This window comes from Saccoglossus kowalevskii, chromosome 19 (assembly GCF_978046115.1).
Source record: "Saccoglossus kowalevskii chromosome 19, keSacKowa6.1, whole genome shotgun sequence".
Classification (NCBI taxonomy): domain Eukaryota; kingdom Metazoa; phylum Hemichordata; class Enteropneusta; family Harrimaniidae; genus Saccoglossus; species Saccoglossus kowalevskii.
The window spans coordinates 14,511,515-14,531,219 of record NC_140659.1 but is presented as its reverse complement, the minus strand read 5'-3'; the positions used below and the strand labels follow the sequence as shown (position 1 = coordinate 14,531,219).

At 36.4% G+C, this 19,705-nt stretch overlaps 2 protein-coding genes across 2 annotated transcripts; one reads left to right on the top strand and one right to left on the bottom strand.

The window, feature by feature from the left end:
• Window positions 1-3,589: 3,589 nt before the first annotated feature.
• On the top strand, window positions 3,590-8,767 carry LOC146730311 (uncharacterized). Its single transcript, XM_085493713.1, has 2 exons — window positions 3,590-5,230; window positions 8,669-8,767. Exons 1-2 carry the CDS (start codon window positions 3,590-3,592, stop codon window positions 8,765-8,767), a joined length of 1,740 nt encoding a protein of 579 aa, XP_085349839.1.
• Window positions 8,768-11,219: 2,452 nt separating this feature from the next.
• LOC100369824 (S-adenosylmethionine synthase-like) lies at window positions 11,220-19,650 on the bottom strand. The gene is made up of 8 exons (XM_085494008.1): window positions 19,533-19,650; window positions 17,827-17,904; window positions 16,507-16,629; window positions 15,762-16,018; window positions 14,791-15,009; window positions 13,968-14,150; window positions 12,612-12,745; window positions 11,220-11,355 (listed from the first exon to the last, which is right to left on the bottom strand). Exons 1-8 carry the CDS (start codon window positions 19,606-19,608, stop codon window positions 11,253-11,255), a joined length of 1,173 nt encoding a protein of 390 aa, XP_085350134.1. The 5' UTR covers window positions 19,609-19,650; the 3' UTR covers window positions 11,220-11,252.
• Window positions 19,651-19,705: the final 55 nt, after the last annotated feature.

Genomic DNA, 19,705 nt, shown 5'->3' with positions numbered 1-19,705 from the left:
ATCACTTGATTGTTGCGAAACTATAGCGCATTTGAATGGGTGATATCATCGTGATATGTGTGAAAAGGTTAAGCTTCATCAGGAATATGTTCCTACAATTTAATCATCCTGAAAGGACAAGGTCAATAACCTTGATCGAGGTCTCATGGTTTCCTGATGCAACATAGCTAGTTTCTAGACTAAAATGGGCATATGATTTATGATACTTAGTACATCGTTGTCGTCATTGACTTGTGGATGAGCATCCATTAATGGGGCTCTGCTACATCAGGCACAAACAGTTGTTTATCTGGTTTATAGATGACTTCTACGTCGTGTCTAAGGAGAGTCATGCGCATGCGTTGTAAACGGTGGCTAAGTTTGTGCAGCGATTTTTTGAATATGCCAACCTGTGGTTCCTGATCTGTCTCCACTATAGTTTGAGCGTACGTGATGCATATAAAACGGGTTGTGATTCTTGGCTAATCATACCTCCCAGCCGATTGTTACTAGCTTCATTTGAAACCATGAATGGATTTTTTTTTTGGATTATAATATTTAAGTACGGGAGTTTAAGTAGCTACAGTAATTATTATGTTAAAGGCTGCATCTTGCCTATCTTCTAAGGGTCTACTCTATGTCGTGGCCGAGAAGCTCACGTAGGAGTGATGTGAGCGAAGACAAGTTTCGCATAAATTTAGCATGATACACCGAAACGTCTGGGTTCTGATTTTTTGGGGTGGTTTTGGCATTTTCATAACAGCTCTAATTCTACCTGGACTAGGTTTCAGTCTTTTTCTTGTTAGCAGATGACCTGAAAACTTTGCCTACACCTATCGCACAATTTTAGCCATTGAACTTTAATGCAGAACCTCTCAGGAATTGGGCGAGACATCCAGGAATTCCTCAACCATTGCTCTCTGCCAAATTTCACCCGCCGAACTAACTCCAAATGGCATCTGTTTGAATTTGTATCTCCCCCCGGATGTGTTAAATGTAGTCAATTTAGAACTTATTTCACTCAATCTAGGTTGCCAATATCCCGAGGTTGCATCAAATTTTAAGAATACCTTAGAGTTTGGCATTCTTGTTACTATGGCTTCCAGCACGGCAGTTGGGTAGTGCTGACAACAAATCGCTTTATTTAGTTTTGTAGATGGACACGAACTTAGCCATTTTTTTTGACCGTCGTTATCTGACCAACCCACGCAGTAGGTTCAGGGACTGGTTTAATTACATCCAATTTAACCATCCGTTCCAGCTCAGTTTTAACTTTTTACCGTATTTTGTGGATGATCTGTCTCGATGAGAGTTGCAGTGGGGAACAGTAGAATCAACTCGAATATCATATTCAATGAATCAATCAATCTTTATTTAGTACTGGACCGCGACCCATCATACAATATTTAAAAAATACATAGGTAGAGGTGTTTTTACAGAGAAAAAGAAACACATACTACAAATTAATACACCAAACAAAAAATTGTCAGTATCACCAACTTGCTTCTCCATCTAAACGATACCAAAACCATGCTTCATCCAAACGTTTGAGCATTGTGTAATAATCATATTAACCCTAAACAACCCTTGTTGTGCCCAAGTGATTCGCATGATTTTTCGCCTGATTTGTGACCAACTATTGGGCTTGATTTAGTGTTAATTTGAGGCCAGGACTGACTTTATATTATCATCTGTAATGCTATTAGATGAGGTAACCCTTTTTTCTATACAGCGACGCTAGGTTTATTGTGAACAACATTTTCAAAAAAAACAGTTTCACATGTATCAAGAATCGGTACAGCAATATTTAAATGTTGTGCTTGCTATCTAGCTTCGATTTCTAAAGTTCGCACATTTGTTATGTCGTCTAGGGTGAATAGAAGTAAATCTTCGTCACTGGTACCTTAACATGTGGCGATGACTTTAAATGCTTGTTCATATAGCTTCCGGATCTATTTGCGTGAGTACCCAGATCTTAATTTACTTCCAGGCTTATAGTTTGTCCTCCATCGAGACTGACTTCATTCTGACGTTTTCATTTCATGCACGTTCATTGAACTAGTGGTATCATTTAGTGAAAAGGATGTGATCAACGGATATTTCCCTACTTTACAAGCGTCAATTGCCCTTTGCGAGGTCAAATCGTCGTGAGTAATCTCTCTCCCACGTTCTCATTTCCGATCTCTTAAAAAATCGCACACCAAATCCGGGGGAAGGCTACAGTATTCTAAAGCAGGGGTGTCGTCGCCTGCCCATGCGAAAGACGGCCATAGCGTATCGTTGTTTACAAACAAGCGTCTACCAAGAAGTATCTGCGATTTTAGTGTGTGTTGTTATCGTCGATTAGGACTCAATTCCCGCGCGTGCGCAGGTGACGAAACTTGTTTTAAGATGGCGTTGCAGGGAAAATGCATTTAGAGGTGAAATTTCACTTTTTTAACTTTTTATATACCAGAAAACGTTCTTGTTCTTGAGTGAAAATTTCAAAATTCTATAGTGATTAGAACACCTAATAAACTAGGTTTAAATTATTAAAAACAAACACATGTGCCATTGTCTTATTTGTTTACTTTACATAAATCTTGCATAATTAATGTTCATTGATTGCTGGAGCTTAACAGTAATATGCAAATCATGTTTTGGGAAGACCAGTTTCGTTTCCTGTGTACTTCATTTCACAAACGCCATTCGTACGCATCAGCTATTTTATATCCCGAGATTTATTTATTATATACAACAATGCCTCGCGGAGTGAAAGGGAGAAAAGTTCCAAAAAAAAGAAAGACGGACACTATGTCAGAGGGAAAAAAGTTATTGAAGAAATCAGACCGTGGTTTGTATCATAACCGAAAAGAAGACGCAATTTTGGTGCATACCTTACCGAAGGTGACATCTCCCCGACAGAGTCAGACTCAGACTTGGAACTGACACGGGATCATACGTCTGTACAACAGCAGAAACAGATATGCCAATTTCTGCCCCGACGAAAAAAGTGGGCCGTATTGACAATATAATGGAAGAAGATTTTAAAGTCCTGAGAATATTCGACCTAATGTCCCTCAACGAAAGCTTGGAGAAAGCCGCGACTTGTGCCCTATCTGGGAAAGGAATTTTGAACCTGCATGAAAAGACGCGACAATGTTGGGAGAGTTTTCTATATAAACAATCAGGTGATCGGTAATTTGCATACAAGGACGTACAAGCTCCCCCCACTGTTAACTTTATGAACATAGTGGTACGTCAGAAGCTTGGCTCACGAACACAGTTGCGCCAACTCCGATCCGCGTTTTGTGGAACAAAAACGCTCACCAAAATGATTTGCGCAGATTTAATTATTTTTCTTAAATAGTGTTGTTCCGGTTGTGTCCAAAAGGTAGGCGAAGCGATATTCGTGGTTTCGCGTAAATTTAAACAACTTCATTTTCGACTTCAACCACGTCCTTCAAAACTGTTTAGCTCCCAGACTATTTTTTCATTTCCTTTGAAATTTCTAGGATCAATTGTTCCGGTCTGGTACATTCAAAGTGCGTCGTGTGAGTTTATGTCAGAGTTAAAATGTGGATTATTAAATTCTCGTTCAGTTAGGAATAAATCGTGTGCATTAAATGAGATGATCTTATATCATGATTTGGATTATTTATTTCTCACGGAAACATGGCTGAAAGGTGATGTCAGTGACGGACCTGTCGTCGTTGAGTTGACTCCAAGTGGCTTTAAGTGTAGACAGTTTCCTCGTCTTACAGGTGCTGGAGGTGGTATCGCCATCGTTCATAAAACTACCGCAAAAGTAAATACATCGTGCTCGCAAACATTTTCATCGTTTGAGTGGTTAGAGATCACTGTTGATTCAAAACATGGACGTATTAGGTACATTCTCATGTACCGCCCGCCTCCCAGTTTTTCTAATAAACTGACATTTAATGGATTTTTATCGGATTTCTCGGATCTTCTAGACATTTACGTTTTGGATACTACACCAATCGTCTACCTTGGAGATTTTAACATTCATTTTAATAAGCCAGACAATCGTGACACCTGCAGATTTCTGGAACTTTTAAAAATGCATGATTTAGTGCAGCTAGTAGACAAACCTACTCATCGTTCTGGTAACATTTTGGATTTAATTATTACCCGTGAGAATATTGTGTTATCATTGGAAGTGAACCAGGCCGCAGCAATCTCTGATCACTATCCCATTTTCTTTAGTTTGTCAAATCATCATGATAATACATCAAATCGTACCAAAATTACTTATCGCTGCTTCAAGAACTTTGATAGGGATAATTTCGCATCTGATCTACTCGAATCTGGGTGTACTAGAACAGTTGACCAGGTAGATTCTACAGCTAAGTTACGTATTTTCAACACTGCTGTATCGGAAACGCTTGACAAACATGCCCCCATGACTGAGAAGACTGTTCACGTTCGTGTGGCCGAGCCGTGGATAAATGTTGATATTTACCACGCCCGCACTGAACGCCGTAAAGCTGAACGGACGTGGCGGCGAACTGGTTTAACTGTCCATCGCCAAATCTACAAATCTAAACGAAATAAAGTTAATGATCTTATTGATGTATCACGTAGGAGTTATTTCGCTGATAAGATCGCGGATTGTAATGGTGACCAAAGAAAACTGTTTTCCATCGTAAATGGTCTTCTAGGCTCGACAAATAATTTGAATGCGTTGCCGATTCACGATAACAAAATAAATTTAGCGAATCGTTTTAGCATGTTTTTCGTGGATAAGATTAAGAAAATCAATCAAGGACTAAATCTAAATTTATTGAATGGAAACCGTTTTAACGAACTGCACAAGTTCTCTGGTGATGAATTGAAATGTTTTGAACCAGCCACGGAGGATGAAATAATTAAAATTATAAAAAAATCGTCGTCGGTTTCGTGCGATTTGGACTGTTTACCCACTAATATATTAAAAGATGAAAAGATCCTTTCTATCCTGCTTTCACCTATAACAGATATCATAAATGAATCACTTCGCACTGGAAGTGTTCCTGAGAAATTGAAATGTGCGCTGATTAAACCTCTGCTCAAGAAAGCATCGTTGGATTCAAACATGCTGAAAAATTATCGACCGATTTCTAATTTGTCTTTTATATCTAAAGTCCTTGAACGTGTCGTTGCATCCAGAGTGAAACAACATTTAGAGAATTATTCGTTGTATGAAGAGTTTCAATCAGCGTATCGGACCGCACATAGCACTGAAACGGCTCTTTTGCGGGTCGCTAACGATGTACTATGCAGTATTGATAATTCTAAGAATTCAGTTGCTCTCGTACTTTTGGATCTTTCAGCCGCTTTTGATACTGTGAATCACAGGATTCTCATCGATAGGTTGAGATCAAATTTTGGTTTCAATGGTCTCATCATCAAATGGTTTGAGTCGTATTTGAGTAACCGCATTCAAAAAATGAAAATTGGAAATGTATTTTCTGATATGACGTCTATATTAGAAACCGGTGTTCCACAGGGCTCCGTCTTAGGGCCATTATTGTTCTCAATGTACATGCGTCCATTGGGCGAGTTATTGCGACGTCACGGCGTAAAATATCATTTTTACGCCGATGACACACAGATTTATTTATCGGTTTCTGAAGATGATCAAATTCGCGCCCGGGTGATACTTCAGACATGTATTCAAGACGTTAGCGATTGGATGTCTTGTAATTTCCTACTTTTGAATGTGTCGAAAACTGAATTTGTGTGCATGTCGTCTCGGAGATTCTCACAAGACTCGTGTCCTTTGTCTAGTATCGCAATTGGTGAAGAATTGGTTAGTGCTTCGTCAAGTGCTAGAAACTTAGGTGTCTTGTTTGATTCGCAGCTATCTATGGAAACACACATTTCTACTATTTGTAGATCTGGATATTCCCATCTAAGAAATATTAATCGTATTCGTAAATCATTATCCCAATCTGATACTGAAAAGTTGGTACATGCATTCATATCTTCTCGCTTAGACAGCTGTAATTCATTATTGTCTGGTCTCCCTGTAACTAAGATAAAACCTCTTATTCGTGTACAAAATGCAGCAGCCCGCCTTGTCACTCGTGCTCGAAAATATGACCACATTACAGACATTTTTATTAAACTTCATTGGTTACCAGTTGTACAAAGAATCAATTTCAAATTACTTTTACTAGTGTATAAATCTTTGTATGGTTTTGCCCCAAATTATCTATGTGAATTAATCGAATTTTATGTACCTAGTCGTAGTTTAAGATCTGAATCAAAGTTTCTTATTAAAACTCGTCAGGTGTGTAGTAAAAAGTCCAAGGTGTTATACAAAGACCGTGCTTTTGAAAATTTAGGTCCTAAACTTTTTAATGAATTACCTCTGTCTGTTCGTTCTAGTCCTTCAGTAGACATTTTTAAATCCAGACTGAAAACGCACTTATTTAAATGTGCTTTTAATATTTGACTGATTGTTTATTGTATCAGCGCCTTTGATCTTCATATGTTGGAATTGTTGCGCTTAATTAAATAAAGTTATTATTATTATTATTATTATTATTGTTTCGAGTGGAAAAAAAGTAACCGCATTCAGGTTGACAATCGGCAATAGCGTTAATTACGGATCAATTTAAAAATGTGAAACTTTTAGATGGCATTGTGAAAAAAACTATTCAATGGAAATACATCCTAGTGAACATATGTTTAAAAAGGTCAAAATCCCATTCGATAAACTTGTGTGTTCGGAAGTTAAATAGTTTTAAACACGAATTAACCAAAAACGGTCATTTTCAACCCATTATTTATACAGCTAGCAACCACACAAATTGTATCATATATAACATGACAAAATTAACGTATTTGTTAGTAGCGTAATTTATTGTTTAAAATTTCTATAAATCTTATCAATGTGTGCAATGCGGTCAAATATCCGTGGAGTTTTATTTATATTCTGATGTCCGGTGTTAAAGTAACGAGTTACCATAATATTCTTATTCGTTAATGATATGCTCGAATTTCTTCTTATCGTTGGCGTCAGCAATCTGAAATGAGATTCCGGCAACATGCACAAGCGCTCGGAATTTTTCTTGGATAATAAAGTAGGGTCGGTATACTCGCCGGTACATTCGCCGACCACTCATATAATACAGCCAAAACAAAATCAGCTTGGACATTCAGTTGTGAGACATGACAAAATAAATGGTGCTAGCGATAGATTTCGAGTATGAAAGAACAAAATAAATCTCACCTGCATCTTTCACTCACGCAAACGCACACACATGCTATTTCCGTATATTGAATACGTTGGCAACGGAAGGGACAAGTTTGAATAATCTTTGTATTAATACAACTTGAATGCAACAGTCTCACACTGAATATATGTTTATCAATTATCAAACTAAAGATTCAATGAAGCGGACTGCGACGGTTAAGACGAAAAGACAAGGCTAAGACGAAAAACATGTGACAGTACGATTATGCTCGTCTACTACACGCCTTGGAACTACACGTTCAAGTATCCAACTTCCCAATACAAAACATGATCAATATCAGCAATAATTTCTAGTACTGCCTGGATAATTGCGTATTATTAGTTGACATCAGACATATCCCTGTACAGGATTTTTTTAACAATATCTCAAATTTCCGAAAGAATATTCAAATACAGCTGTAATACAAGGTAGGAAAGCTTTGCCATCATGACATCGAAATTGTTCCCAAACATGTACGTGCGTACCGCGTCATCCAAAACCGATGCAGATGTTTTTTTATATATTGCAAATTATTAGCTCAATTTTTAACTTTCAAAAAAATTCAATTTCAAACTTTTGATACAACTTTCAGACAATTTCAATGTCATTTCCTACCTAGTGTTATTATATGAGTGGTAGGCGAATGTACCGGCGACTGACTAAGTATACGACCATACATAAGGTCCTTTATACTGTAAAAGGGTTAATTATTCACTGGGTTTTGTGATTCGGAATGATTTGATGACTATATGTCGGCGGTCAACGTTGCGTCGCGTGTAAAAACACGTGTAAAATACATTGTTTGATTACATGAAATTCGAACACGTACTGAGCGACGACCACCGCCGTTCAAGTATTATTAGTTGAATGCCATTAGGATAATGCAAATGCACGATGCTCGGTCCCTAACATGTGTGAACGCTATTGGGTAGTTGGCTTGAACCGAGCGTTTAATAGTGATCCTTGACCGTTTGTTATCGCCATGGAATCGATGATAGCGATCAGTTAACAAATGCAAGCTCTTATATAAGTATAACTTGAGGCACATTATCTCTAGTATAACCAAATGGGCTTTATATCTTTTTTTTCAACGTTGCCGTTGCAACTTGGGTCGATAAATCGGTTAGTGTGGCACAGTTGGTACAAAGAAAAGGCATCAGCTGACGTTACCTTTCTCTAGAAATGTCTCTGGAGTTTGTAATATATGTCTGCAAATACATATTGAATTAATAGGATTAAATAATACTGAAAAAAACATGCGTCGATTTCAGTTTCTTTTTTAAAGCATACTTTCCTTTGGAAGATTTTTTAATTTATTTCGTAAATAATAACTAATTTTATGCTTATTACCACACACGGAAGCAGTAAATACCATATTAACTGGTACCTTCATGGTGAACAAATTTATTTTGGGTCATTTAAATAATCTTCAAACTGCTTTCCGGATTCAAGTTTTCTCTCATTAGGTAAACAGTAGTGCAGAGTCGTGGCTGAACCATAAGTCCATTCGATTTGTCGTATGGCGTAATGTAAGTGTGGCCTCTAATGATAACAATTATAAATAGTGATTGTCACACGCAAAGTAATATTACCGTAATTGGTATAGTACAGGTGTGATGGTTAAAATACCAAAATGGCAACAGTAACAGAAAGACTTCCCTGGCGGCGATGATATAATACGAATTCGGAGCCAACAGATGAGGTTTCAACTGGTACTGGTATTATTATACTCTGCAAACATCAAGTACAATAACGCGGTAAAACTCCACTACTCCAATAACTAGATACTTAAACTCCAATACAATTCAACGAGATCTCCGATCTGATCTCAGTGCTGAACAACTCCCCTATATATACCCACACTGTCTATAAATAGACCATTACATCAGCATACATAATGAGTCTGGAACTTACTACAAATTTCTAGAATGTTCCATTACCTATTCAACCAGTTTCTAAAAATTCCACCCAGACACAGTACGGTTCTATAACATTCTCAGTCACACGGAAGTGGTAAACTAGTCGTATGCGACAGTGATAATGTCGAAAATGCTCGGCATAAATTCCATCAGTCGCGTCACTGGTGTTTTACACAGATCAACAATCTAATCTAAAAGTTACGGCTCTCTCAAGGTATATTGATCAAAACCCAATTATTGTTCCGTTTATTGATTCAATTATTGTCTTCACGACAATACAACCTGTCATACACTACTGATGTTTAAATAGCCCATCTCCGATTTGGCAAACAGAAAATCCTGCATGCGATTCGGTTACTTGACACCTCAAAACTCAACCCCATGGAAATGCTCAGGAATGTTCAATTATTGTCAATAAACTTCTAACGTGGACCACGGTTACTTCTAGTAACCATGCGTAAACAAATTACAACCTCAATAAATCTGAAAAGGAAGCGCCCTCTTCGACAAAACAGTCATAAACGAAAGTGATTAATGAATGATGTACACGTGATAGTCATAAAAACACGATTTCATTTTATAAATATGATTCCTGGATATTTATCAAGTTTGCTATGTTTTAAAATATAAGGGGATTATTGTGTTGGCAATATATTCGAGTAAAGTGAACAAGCAGACAATTCCAATTTGAGTTATTAGTTCATAACAAGTTATATATTGATGACTGTTACGTACATGTTCAACAACAAAAATGTCAAATTTTATTAGAGTTCTCTGAAATCAGGGCAAAATTAAGGCAAACAATGTTTAGGACAGCGCTGGACCCACAGTGTAGTAGGACTTTGCAAACATTATTGGTTGGAACAGCCCAGTTCCCACAGTGTAGTAGGACTTTGCAAACATTGGATAGAACAGCCCTGGCCGATTTGAATCAAACTTGGTATGGTGGTCATACATATTTGGTTATAGGTGCACGTCATACTTTTTCCGTGATTCAAACAAATATGGCCGACTGGCGGACATTTTGTTTTCATGGTACCCATGCTACTTTCTCTTGAATGCTATGAACGTTTCTGTTTAAATTTTGTACAAAGATAGTATACCAAGAGATACAACTACACCATCATTATTTTTGTGATTCGATTCAATATGGCTAACTGACGCCCAAATTTTCTGTAAAAGCGTTAAATCGTCATTTTTACATGCCAGAAGCTGTTTCAAAAATTTTTGGACGGGGACTGTGTCATTAACAATGATTTGTCTTCATTTTATTAGTATTAAGAAGTTTCAAATAAAAACGGACACAACTGCATTGCTTAGTAGCAAATGATCGCGGTAGTGCAATCCGGTCATGCTGCGTTTCTCAGTTGTTGATTATTACCGAGTAATGATTATAATAACGTGCAAAAGGTAAATTCACTGAATTGTTATGAAATGCAAATAAATAAATATCAACTTATTTCATCGTAAGCGAGTGATTCCGATCGCACTTTAAACGCTCTATGCTGTAGAAATGAATATCCGCTATGTTTTGACCTGGGACGGTGTTCTTGACATGACAGGTCAAATTGCTAATTAACCAATGAAAACTATGGATGATGCCAACGTCTTCAAATTACCATAGCTCATTCAAATATGTTATTGAAAGCAGCACGAAAGAGATTTGTCGATGTGGTTGTACGATCTTTTGGCTTGAATATTGATGGAAAGCGGCATGATTTGTTTCTAAATAAAAAAAAAATAGTTGCTTCAAACGATAAACTGAGCATTTGAAAAATAATTTAACATTGTTTACAGTGATAACAGCTCATTGTCAAAGCTTACCCATTCACGCTAGTCGCAATAAACATCATACTCTTGATCATGAATTGGCGCCAATAACTACGGTGAAACTTTTAGGCACCAGAAAAGATTAAAATAACAACTTTAAAAATGCCGAAATATCGCCCTGTGCGATTTTTAAACTCAAACTGCCGTTTAACGTCACAGGGCGAATTTACGGCTGAATCTGGTATATAACACAATGAGTAGAATGTAATTAATGAATTTTATTGAATTAAATCACATGATCAACTTGCAAATTAGCTCTAAATGTCTGAATATAATGTTGACTACATAGATACTGAATGACTCAGAAGTTCAATTTCTTGGGGACTTCCCAAGGAAATTCTGGTCTTCCGAAATGTCCATAGCAGCTGGTTTGTTTGAATATTGGTTTTCGAAGATCCAAGGCCCTGTGTAATGAACATAACAACTTGTTAATTTCATCTTTCAAGCACTTCTGCATTTGAAATGGCAGTGCGAATAACGCAAAGGATAGTAACACTTGTTTTGTTGGAAAAAGGATCTTGATAAAGACAATATGTTTAATACAGGCAGTTTAAATGAGATTCGAACGCATGACCATAAGAACATGCATTGTCATTGTAATCATGCACCACAGTACGCCACAGTTATAGATATAAATTAATAGGCTCCAAATGGCGTCTTAATGGACGTGCTCTATAGTGACTAGATAACAATGCTTAGGCCGAATCTATAGTCACAGATGACGACATCTATAAAAATGCTATTGTAGCAGTAAATATGGCGGTATTCGTTAGTGCAATAATTACCAGTACAGTAATTCTGGAAAATATGCGCTTTTAAGTTTTACATTACGTCATTCAACAAACATTTTTGCTGCCAAAACAATTTATTTCGTTTACGACTTTTGATACTAAGATACAATCATTGAGGCAAGCTCAAAATATCTAAAAATTATCCTTTGTCTTGACACAGGAATTCTAGTTAACCTTCCTATTGAGAGGCTTGCTGCAAATCGGTTTAATTTTTGGCAAGTGGACAGTATGTACTATTTTTATTAATGTTGAGTGGGCAGCTGAGTTGAGTCAAACCCGCAATCTTCATAATGCTATATTAAAACTACTAAAGGTAATCAAAATAGTAAGTCGTTTAAACCATGTTAAAGTCAATAACCTTCAATTATTTGGACGATATTTTTTTCAGATTCAAGTGCAATATAGTCAGACCATTCGTTTTATGTAAATATGCTAATTAATATGTACAGATTTTAGGAAGCACTGGTAAATTCCTCGATTGTTTGTGGATGTTTAGCCTATTTGTTTTGCAAACAATCTTAATTGGTGAGGATACTTTTTATCAGGCTAATTATTTTAAATATAGTCAGCTACAGTAAACTAATAAATATGCACAAAACTAGTCAGGTTTTCACTATATGTGAAAGGTATCAATATTGGACATTTGTGAACATGAGGTTGTGGAATATTACGAACATTCGCAATTGTGGTGAAACGGTAGATGACGCAAATTAGCTAATTATTATGCAAACAGAACATATAATTATTGTGTGGAAGATCACACAAGTGGACTGTGGTGAAAGGGATTTGCAAATGACCTATTAATATGCACATAATTACTATGTAGAAGGTTTACAAAAATTATCAATGCTGGGGACAGGGTCAAATACCTTATCACTGGCTCTGGGCGTAGATCAAAGTTTGACTTGATAATGTTCAATAGTTCCTTCTCGGTACGATTAGACGTGCCAAAGTGGAAGATAGCCATTGATAAGGGCTCTGCTATAGCAATGCCATAAGCAACCTGAAAAACAACATGTATAGATTTTGAACCATGACAACCTTTGTCAATGTGTGATAACTCACAGCCCATGTCAACCCATTTCAAGTTGTGATAACTCACAGCCCATGTCAAACCATTTCAATTTGAAATAACTCACAGCTCATGTCAACCCATTTCAATTTGTCATAACTCACAGCCCATGTCAACCCATTTCAAGTTGTGATAACTCACAGCCCATGTCAACCCATTTCAATTTGTGATAACTCACAGCCCATGTCAACCCATTTCAATTTGAAATAACTCACAGCTCATGTCAACCCATTTCAATTTGTCATAACTCACAGCCCATGTCAACCCATTTCAATTTGCCATAACTCACAGCCCATGTCAACCCATTTCAATTTGTCATAACTCACAGCCCATGTCAACCCATTTCAATTTAAAATAACTCACAGCTCATGTCAACCCATTTCAATTTGTCATAACTCACAGCCCATGTCAACCCATTTCAATTTGTCATAACTCACAGCCCATGTCAACTCATTTCAATTTGTCATAACTCACTGGCCCGCATTCGGTCATCTTGAATCAGGTCATGAAACGAATGGACGTGCATATGTTGCCAAGATACGTATTGCATTTGTGAAGTTTGAATGATGGTTGATCAGACATGTGAGAGATACAGGTATGGACGCACAGAAGCATGCATTAGAGTCAAAACAAAACAAGTCCCCACTTTTGAACTGCGGTCAAATTGAGACCAACATTTGATCAAATTGCCCAAACATTCCATTTGGCATTGCATTTATGTAAGTTAATATATAGGCAACATTGCTTATACTTTTGTCAATCAATTTAGAATTAGAGAAATGCACAGGAAAAGAGAAAATGAAAAAATGCACATTTCTTTTGGTTTAGATGTGCTCCTCTTGAAATAAGTAAATTTTCAAATAACTTTTCAGAAATGTCATTCAATTGGGTGGGGAACAATTCACATTAACATTCTTGCTGAACAATAGATTGCAAGAAAATAACAAAAATGTATGTAGCCACATGTGTTGCCATGGATAACGCCCAAACAGCGCCAGCATGAAATTGTACCCTTCATTGGTGTATAAGGTGGATCGCAAAATGCAAATCACACAAGGAAACTGTTTTCTTTAGTTATTTTTTACCACTATTGTTACTTAATTCACTAGTAGTTGGATGTAGCATGTTCTAGAAAGAACCTCGCACAACATACCTGGAATAGACAACGTCTACAGAGACCTGCTTTGACCAGCGACTTGGCAACCCATCGTGCAGCGTATGCCCCAGACCTGTCCACTTTGCTGCAGTCTTTACCAGAAAACGCGCCACCGCCATGTGCTCCCCAACCACCATAAGTATCTACGATAATTTTTCTTCCAGTCAAACCAGCGTCACTCTACAGGTAAAAAACTTGAACTTAAACATTTCGTTGATGATAAAAACATCCTATAAATCTAGGCCGAGAATTCAGCTATATCTTGTGAACATGAAGATTTAGTTTGTCACTCACAAGAATGGGCAGGGATGATTTGATACTATGAACTACTGAAACTACAATTGCAAATTTTTGAGATTTGCAGTAAGAAACATTAGACAAACATCACAAAATATCGCTACATGTTTGTTTTCATGCATAACGTAAGATCTCGCAGTGATCGAAAAAGGAACTTTTATACAGTACATGTTTATTCTAATTATTCTACAAATCATCGAATAGGCCAGATAAAAAATGGCGCAATGTTATGCCAAAATCCTTTGTTGATATTTTTATGTGTTTAATAAAATTTATTTCAAGTGAAATTAAAATTTGTGCGATTTTATCCAAATACAGTTAATTACAAAATACAACACAAATATTTATTTTTGTAAATGAAGTGTTAAGTAGTACTGCATAGTCATGTGTGGATCTAATTCGAAGGCAAGACTTCCTTATGGTCACTTGCCCCTCCAACTCCCTTCCTATTACATTAGGGACTGAAGTATTCAGTATTTAAGTCAGGGGTGGGGAAGTATTTCTAGTTCTTGGGAAAACTTACCCTAGTTCCACCTTGAGTGAACATTTCAGAAGGATTCAAATAATAAACAGTCTCATCATCGAGGTATTTGGAAGGAATTACTTCCTTCACAACTTTGTCCATTAAATCTTGCCTAATTTGCTCGTTTGATACTTTCTCAGCATGCTGAGTAGACATCAAGACATTGTGAACACGCAATGGAACTGTAGCTCCGTCGTCCATTTTATATTCTACAGTTACCTGAGGTAAAGCATAAAGTGTATATTCGATTGATTCAAAACGTAATAAGCGGACGTAGACAATTGTCTTTGTGTCGAGTCTCTTTGACAGAAGTCAGTGGATATCCAAGAAATACTTCCAGTCGTACATACAGGCTAGAATCAATAAAACATGTCCTGCCAAAATTATGTTTGCCATATATTGCCTATTTTTATGTATTTCTTTACAATATTTTAGATAATTTTAAACCAAATGTGAAAATTTGTAAAAAATAAAAAAAAAACATATGCTACTTTTCATTTTTGAAAATGACAAAAATTTACTCTGATGCTCAACGGATCATTATTCTCAGTTTATGGTATGACAGATCAGAACCTGAGAATGGTAGTTTTTCAAGCTCAACAATTCGCCTTTCTCTCTTTGACAATTAGTCTTGCAGTGGCTTCATAGCATTTATACCGACACGATTAGTAAAATTCTGCGTAAGCAATAGCATATGCAATAGCATATGTCCGATGTTCCTAGGGTTTGAAACACAATGGAAAACAAAATAATTTAGAGTTTGTAGGCAGCAGATGACATTATGATGTAAGTATAACAACAAACGCGAAGGTTGACAAATAGCCCAGGACAGTGAAATTGCCATTCAGACAAGTAATTAGTAACTCACACGCCTATAACAAAAAAAACATATATTTCAGACAAACAAGTTTAAAAGTTACTGGGGAAACATCAAAGCATACACAAGTTTCATATAATAAACACATGTTTACCTGACACTTTCCATCAGGACGAACCCAGGGCATTGTACCATTCTTCCAATTATCGTGCAATTTACGGTTCAGCCGATGTGCCAGCAGTGAGGTGAGAGGCATACATTCCTCAGTCTCGTCAGTGGCATATCCAAACATCAATCCTTGGTCTGCAGCGCCAAGATGATCCAAATCACGGTTTTTATTCATGGAATGTGAAAATTGAGGGTTTTGTTTCTGCAGCGTGGTCATCACGTTACATGTCAGGTGATCAAATCCTGCAATTGACACAAAAAGGCAACTCAACAAACAATCACAATTTTTTTGCAATTTCTGACATTTTATCATCTTTTTGAAAAAAATGTGGTTTTTTTTACACATTTTTTCTGTAACATATTACGTAAAGAGTTGTAATTTTGAACTACATAAATCGAATGGTTATACAAGAAACACTCAATGGTAGATGGATGTGTTTCCAATTTTGAAAATGCTTCTGAAATCATTTACAATGAATATTAATTTCATAATATAGTCCATCTTCATTGACAAACAGAGAATCCCGCATCAGAATGTTGACAACCTAAAAACCTTATCACAATCGAATTTACGAAAGTGCTCAGCAATATTTAGCTACTGGCAATAACATTTACATAGGGATATCTTGCAATAACAAAGATCTTGCAAAACTAACTTCTGCGGGGAATGTTTTTTTGCAAAGCGACTAATTTATTGACCATGGTAGTAAACAGCTTAATACCAATCTTACCCATTTCAGAGGATGAATATCCAACTTCTTTGACTACATCTCTCACAATCTGGGCATAGTCAATAACTGCGTGCGATGTAATCTCGCCGCTTACCAATATCATGCCATTACTGGCAAAACATTCTGTGAAGAAATGTACGATTTAGAAAACCAGTAGTTCTAAGCATTAGGAAGGTTAAAGATGAATTGAAGATTATACGTCAAGTTCAATATACTTTCATTATATGAGTTCATAACATCAGAATTAGCCAAAAAATGAAACAAAATGGGTTACCAAATGATTTGTTCAGATACAAGAAAACGAAATATTATGGAAAATTGTAATTTTTACACTGGTTTCTATAGTGGGATTATTTATATTCATATCTCAAAATTTTGCTTAGTGATATTAGTTGAAAAATTTGCATATTTGTATTGATATGAAATCTAACATAGGGAACAAATTTTAAAATAATTTTCGAATAATTTAATGAGTTTCCAGGGGATACTGATTTACTATTATCTACAATAAGAGTTATCTTCCAATATAGAATTCTCCATACTATGTCATCGTTTAATATTCACAATAATAGATCCCGTTTTTGAGAATATCAAGTCCTTCGCCACGTGTGCTCATTTTGTATGAATATAATGCGTTATCGACAACAAATAAGAGAGAAGGGGGTATTAAAAACTTAGGGAAATACAAATCAAAATTAAATTCTGCAAAACTCCCATTTAAGTATGAAATATGTAATCATGTTGTTTTATAAAACATATCTAGGAAATAAGAATTCCCAACAGTCACAGAAGAAGCAATGACATTCAAGGTTAGGATCCTCATTCTGCAGATGTTCAGCACCAATATATAGCAAATTAATATGCAAATTAACTACTTAATATGCACAGACTAGTCATGTCAGCACATTATGCCTAGGTACCAAATTTGGTTCAAATTCGCATGAAGGTTTTTGAGATTGGGGCTGAAATGAGTTAATATGCAAATTAGCTACTTGATAAGCCAGAAATGTTCCGAAAACTGAATATGTCCGTACATTACCTCCAGGTAAATTTTGTACCTACGAACTAAATTTGATCAAAATTTGCTCAGAAATTTCAGAGATTTTGCACACACACAAAACTCATAACCATTTTCTTAATTAAAGGCATTTTTGTGAAAATTTTTGATAATAACTAATGTTATATTAATTATATTAATGTATAAAAATTAGCAAAATGGTCTACCAAAATATTAGGGGAATCAATTGTGACATGCTGAGTTTCAGCCACTACGCAAATACTAAGGAATCTTTTAATTCATGAATATTCATTGATACTTACCACATGCCACCTTAGCGTTGGGATCCTGTTCAAGATGAGCATCTAAAATGGCATCACTCACACAGTCACAGATTTTATCTGAAAATATAGTAAATGCAAGTAAAAATAGCTTTTTACTAGCTATGATGCGGTTAATGATCGTGTTATTAAACCTCCATCGGGGGATCGGGGAGTTCGTCACCTGTCGATCAAAAAAAAGACACACACAGGTAGATACGTGTCAACTCCTCTAGCCTTAGTCGCACATCGAGAACTCTCCAAGACACAATGCCTCGGGGAAAAATCCCCCAAGACTCTCTCGCTTCGTGGAGCCCTGTCAAGACTAGCCTCACCTAGTGGAGATCTCTCTCAGACTGACTAAGACCCTTTATTCGCTTCTCCAATCATTCGCTTCACGCTTATTTTTAAACTCTTCCTGTGAATTACTAGCTCTATTCGATGGAATTGCTGAACCCTATCATTTAGTTTGCTTTGACCTCTGTCATTTCAAGTTCATGACTTTCTATGTCCTTGGCATGATGCTCTGACAGCTCAAATGCACGACCAGAATCCAACAAACCTAGTAGCGATAAATCACCTCTTGACGACACAAGTTGTGACTTAATTTCCTCATCAAAATCGTGGAAACCACAGTTCTTTGCTGATTGTCTTAAACGTGTATATTATTAGTCTAGGAATTCATCAGATTTCTGTACAGCACGTCGGAGCACATTTACTTCGTATGTTTTGTTAACTTAGTATTTATTCAAAGCCTTTGTTGTTGTGTCATATCTCCTCCTTTTCTGTCTGGAAGCGACTCAAAAATGTCCGTAACCTCATCTCCGACCGAAAACAGTAATAAAGCTTTTTTTCTCACTTTATCATGTATGTCAAAAGCAACAAGAAATTTGTTAAATTTATTCAGCCATTTCTCCCAATGTGGGCCAATTGAGATACGTTCGCCATGTACAGAAAATACGAGAAATACCGGCAGTGCAGTCGCCATATTCGTCAACGATGCTTCAAAAAAATTGAATTTATTTTCAGTTGAGACTTCAGATCTATCTTTAACAAGTTAAATCCTCGTCGCCAATTGTACCGTTGTTGTGAGACACGGTTACAGTCTTTAGCATAACAAACAAAATGGTGTTTTATTCTCAGATCTTACAAGATTACATCATACTCATAATTATAAAATTAAAGGTCACGACACTACAAATATCATCATATGCATATTCGTATATCACTCAATAAATATATACTACGAGTAGAACTATACTATTGGCACATTAACAAATCACTTTTCCTTCATCTTTATAAACATTTATAAATTTCACTGCAAGCTGAATCTAATCAGCCAATGAGAGCAGTGCGCAGAGACGTCATTTGAAATTGTTTTCAAATGTTTTTCAATATGCCAATCAAAACCTTTTGTATTAGTATGAATTGTAACTATTGTTAATTGTGAATATTTATAAAGATAAAGGGAACAGGTTGTTTTGTGTCATGGTATATAAAATCATACGCAGTTGCCACATGTTTCATAGGTGAATGATAGATCTATAATCAATATCTATATTCAATATCATTTTATATTTTATTTTATATAGTTAAACTAAATAAATAAGAAGCCAAATGGTGATGGCGCTGCACAAGGTTGTGCACGTTTCAATAGAACGATTGTTATGGCGATTCAATACAATGGTCATTGCTAAAAGCGAACTCACCTGGATGGCCTTCCTTTACCGACTCTGATGAGAACAGAAACGTGTCATCTGAACCGGGTCCACCGTGCCCAGACATGGTTATTGCTTCACTGTGTTGTCAGTTAATGGTCGTACTTACAGTTCTACCAACGAGTTCTCGTATCGAGCGTTTTTGGACCAGTTGAGTGGTGTAA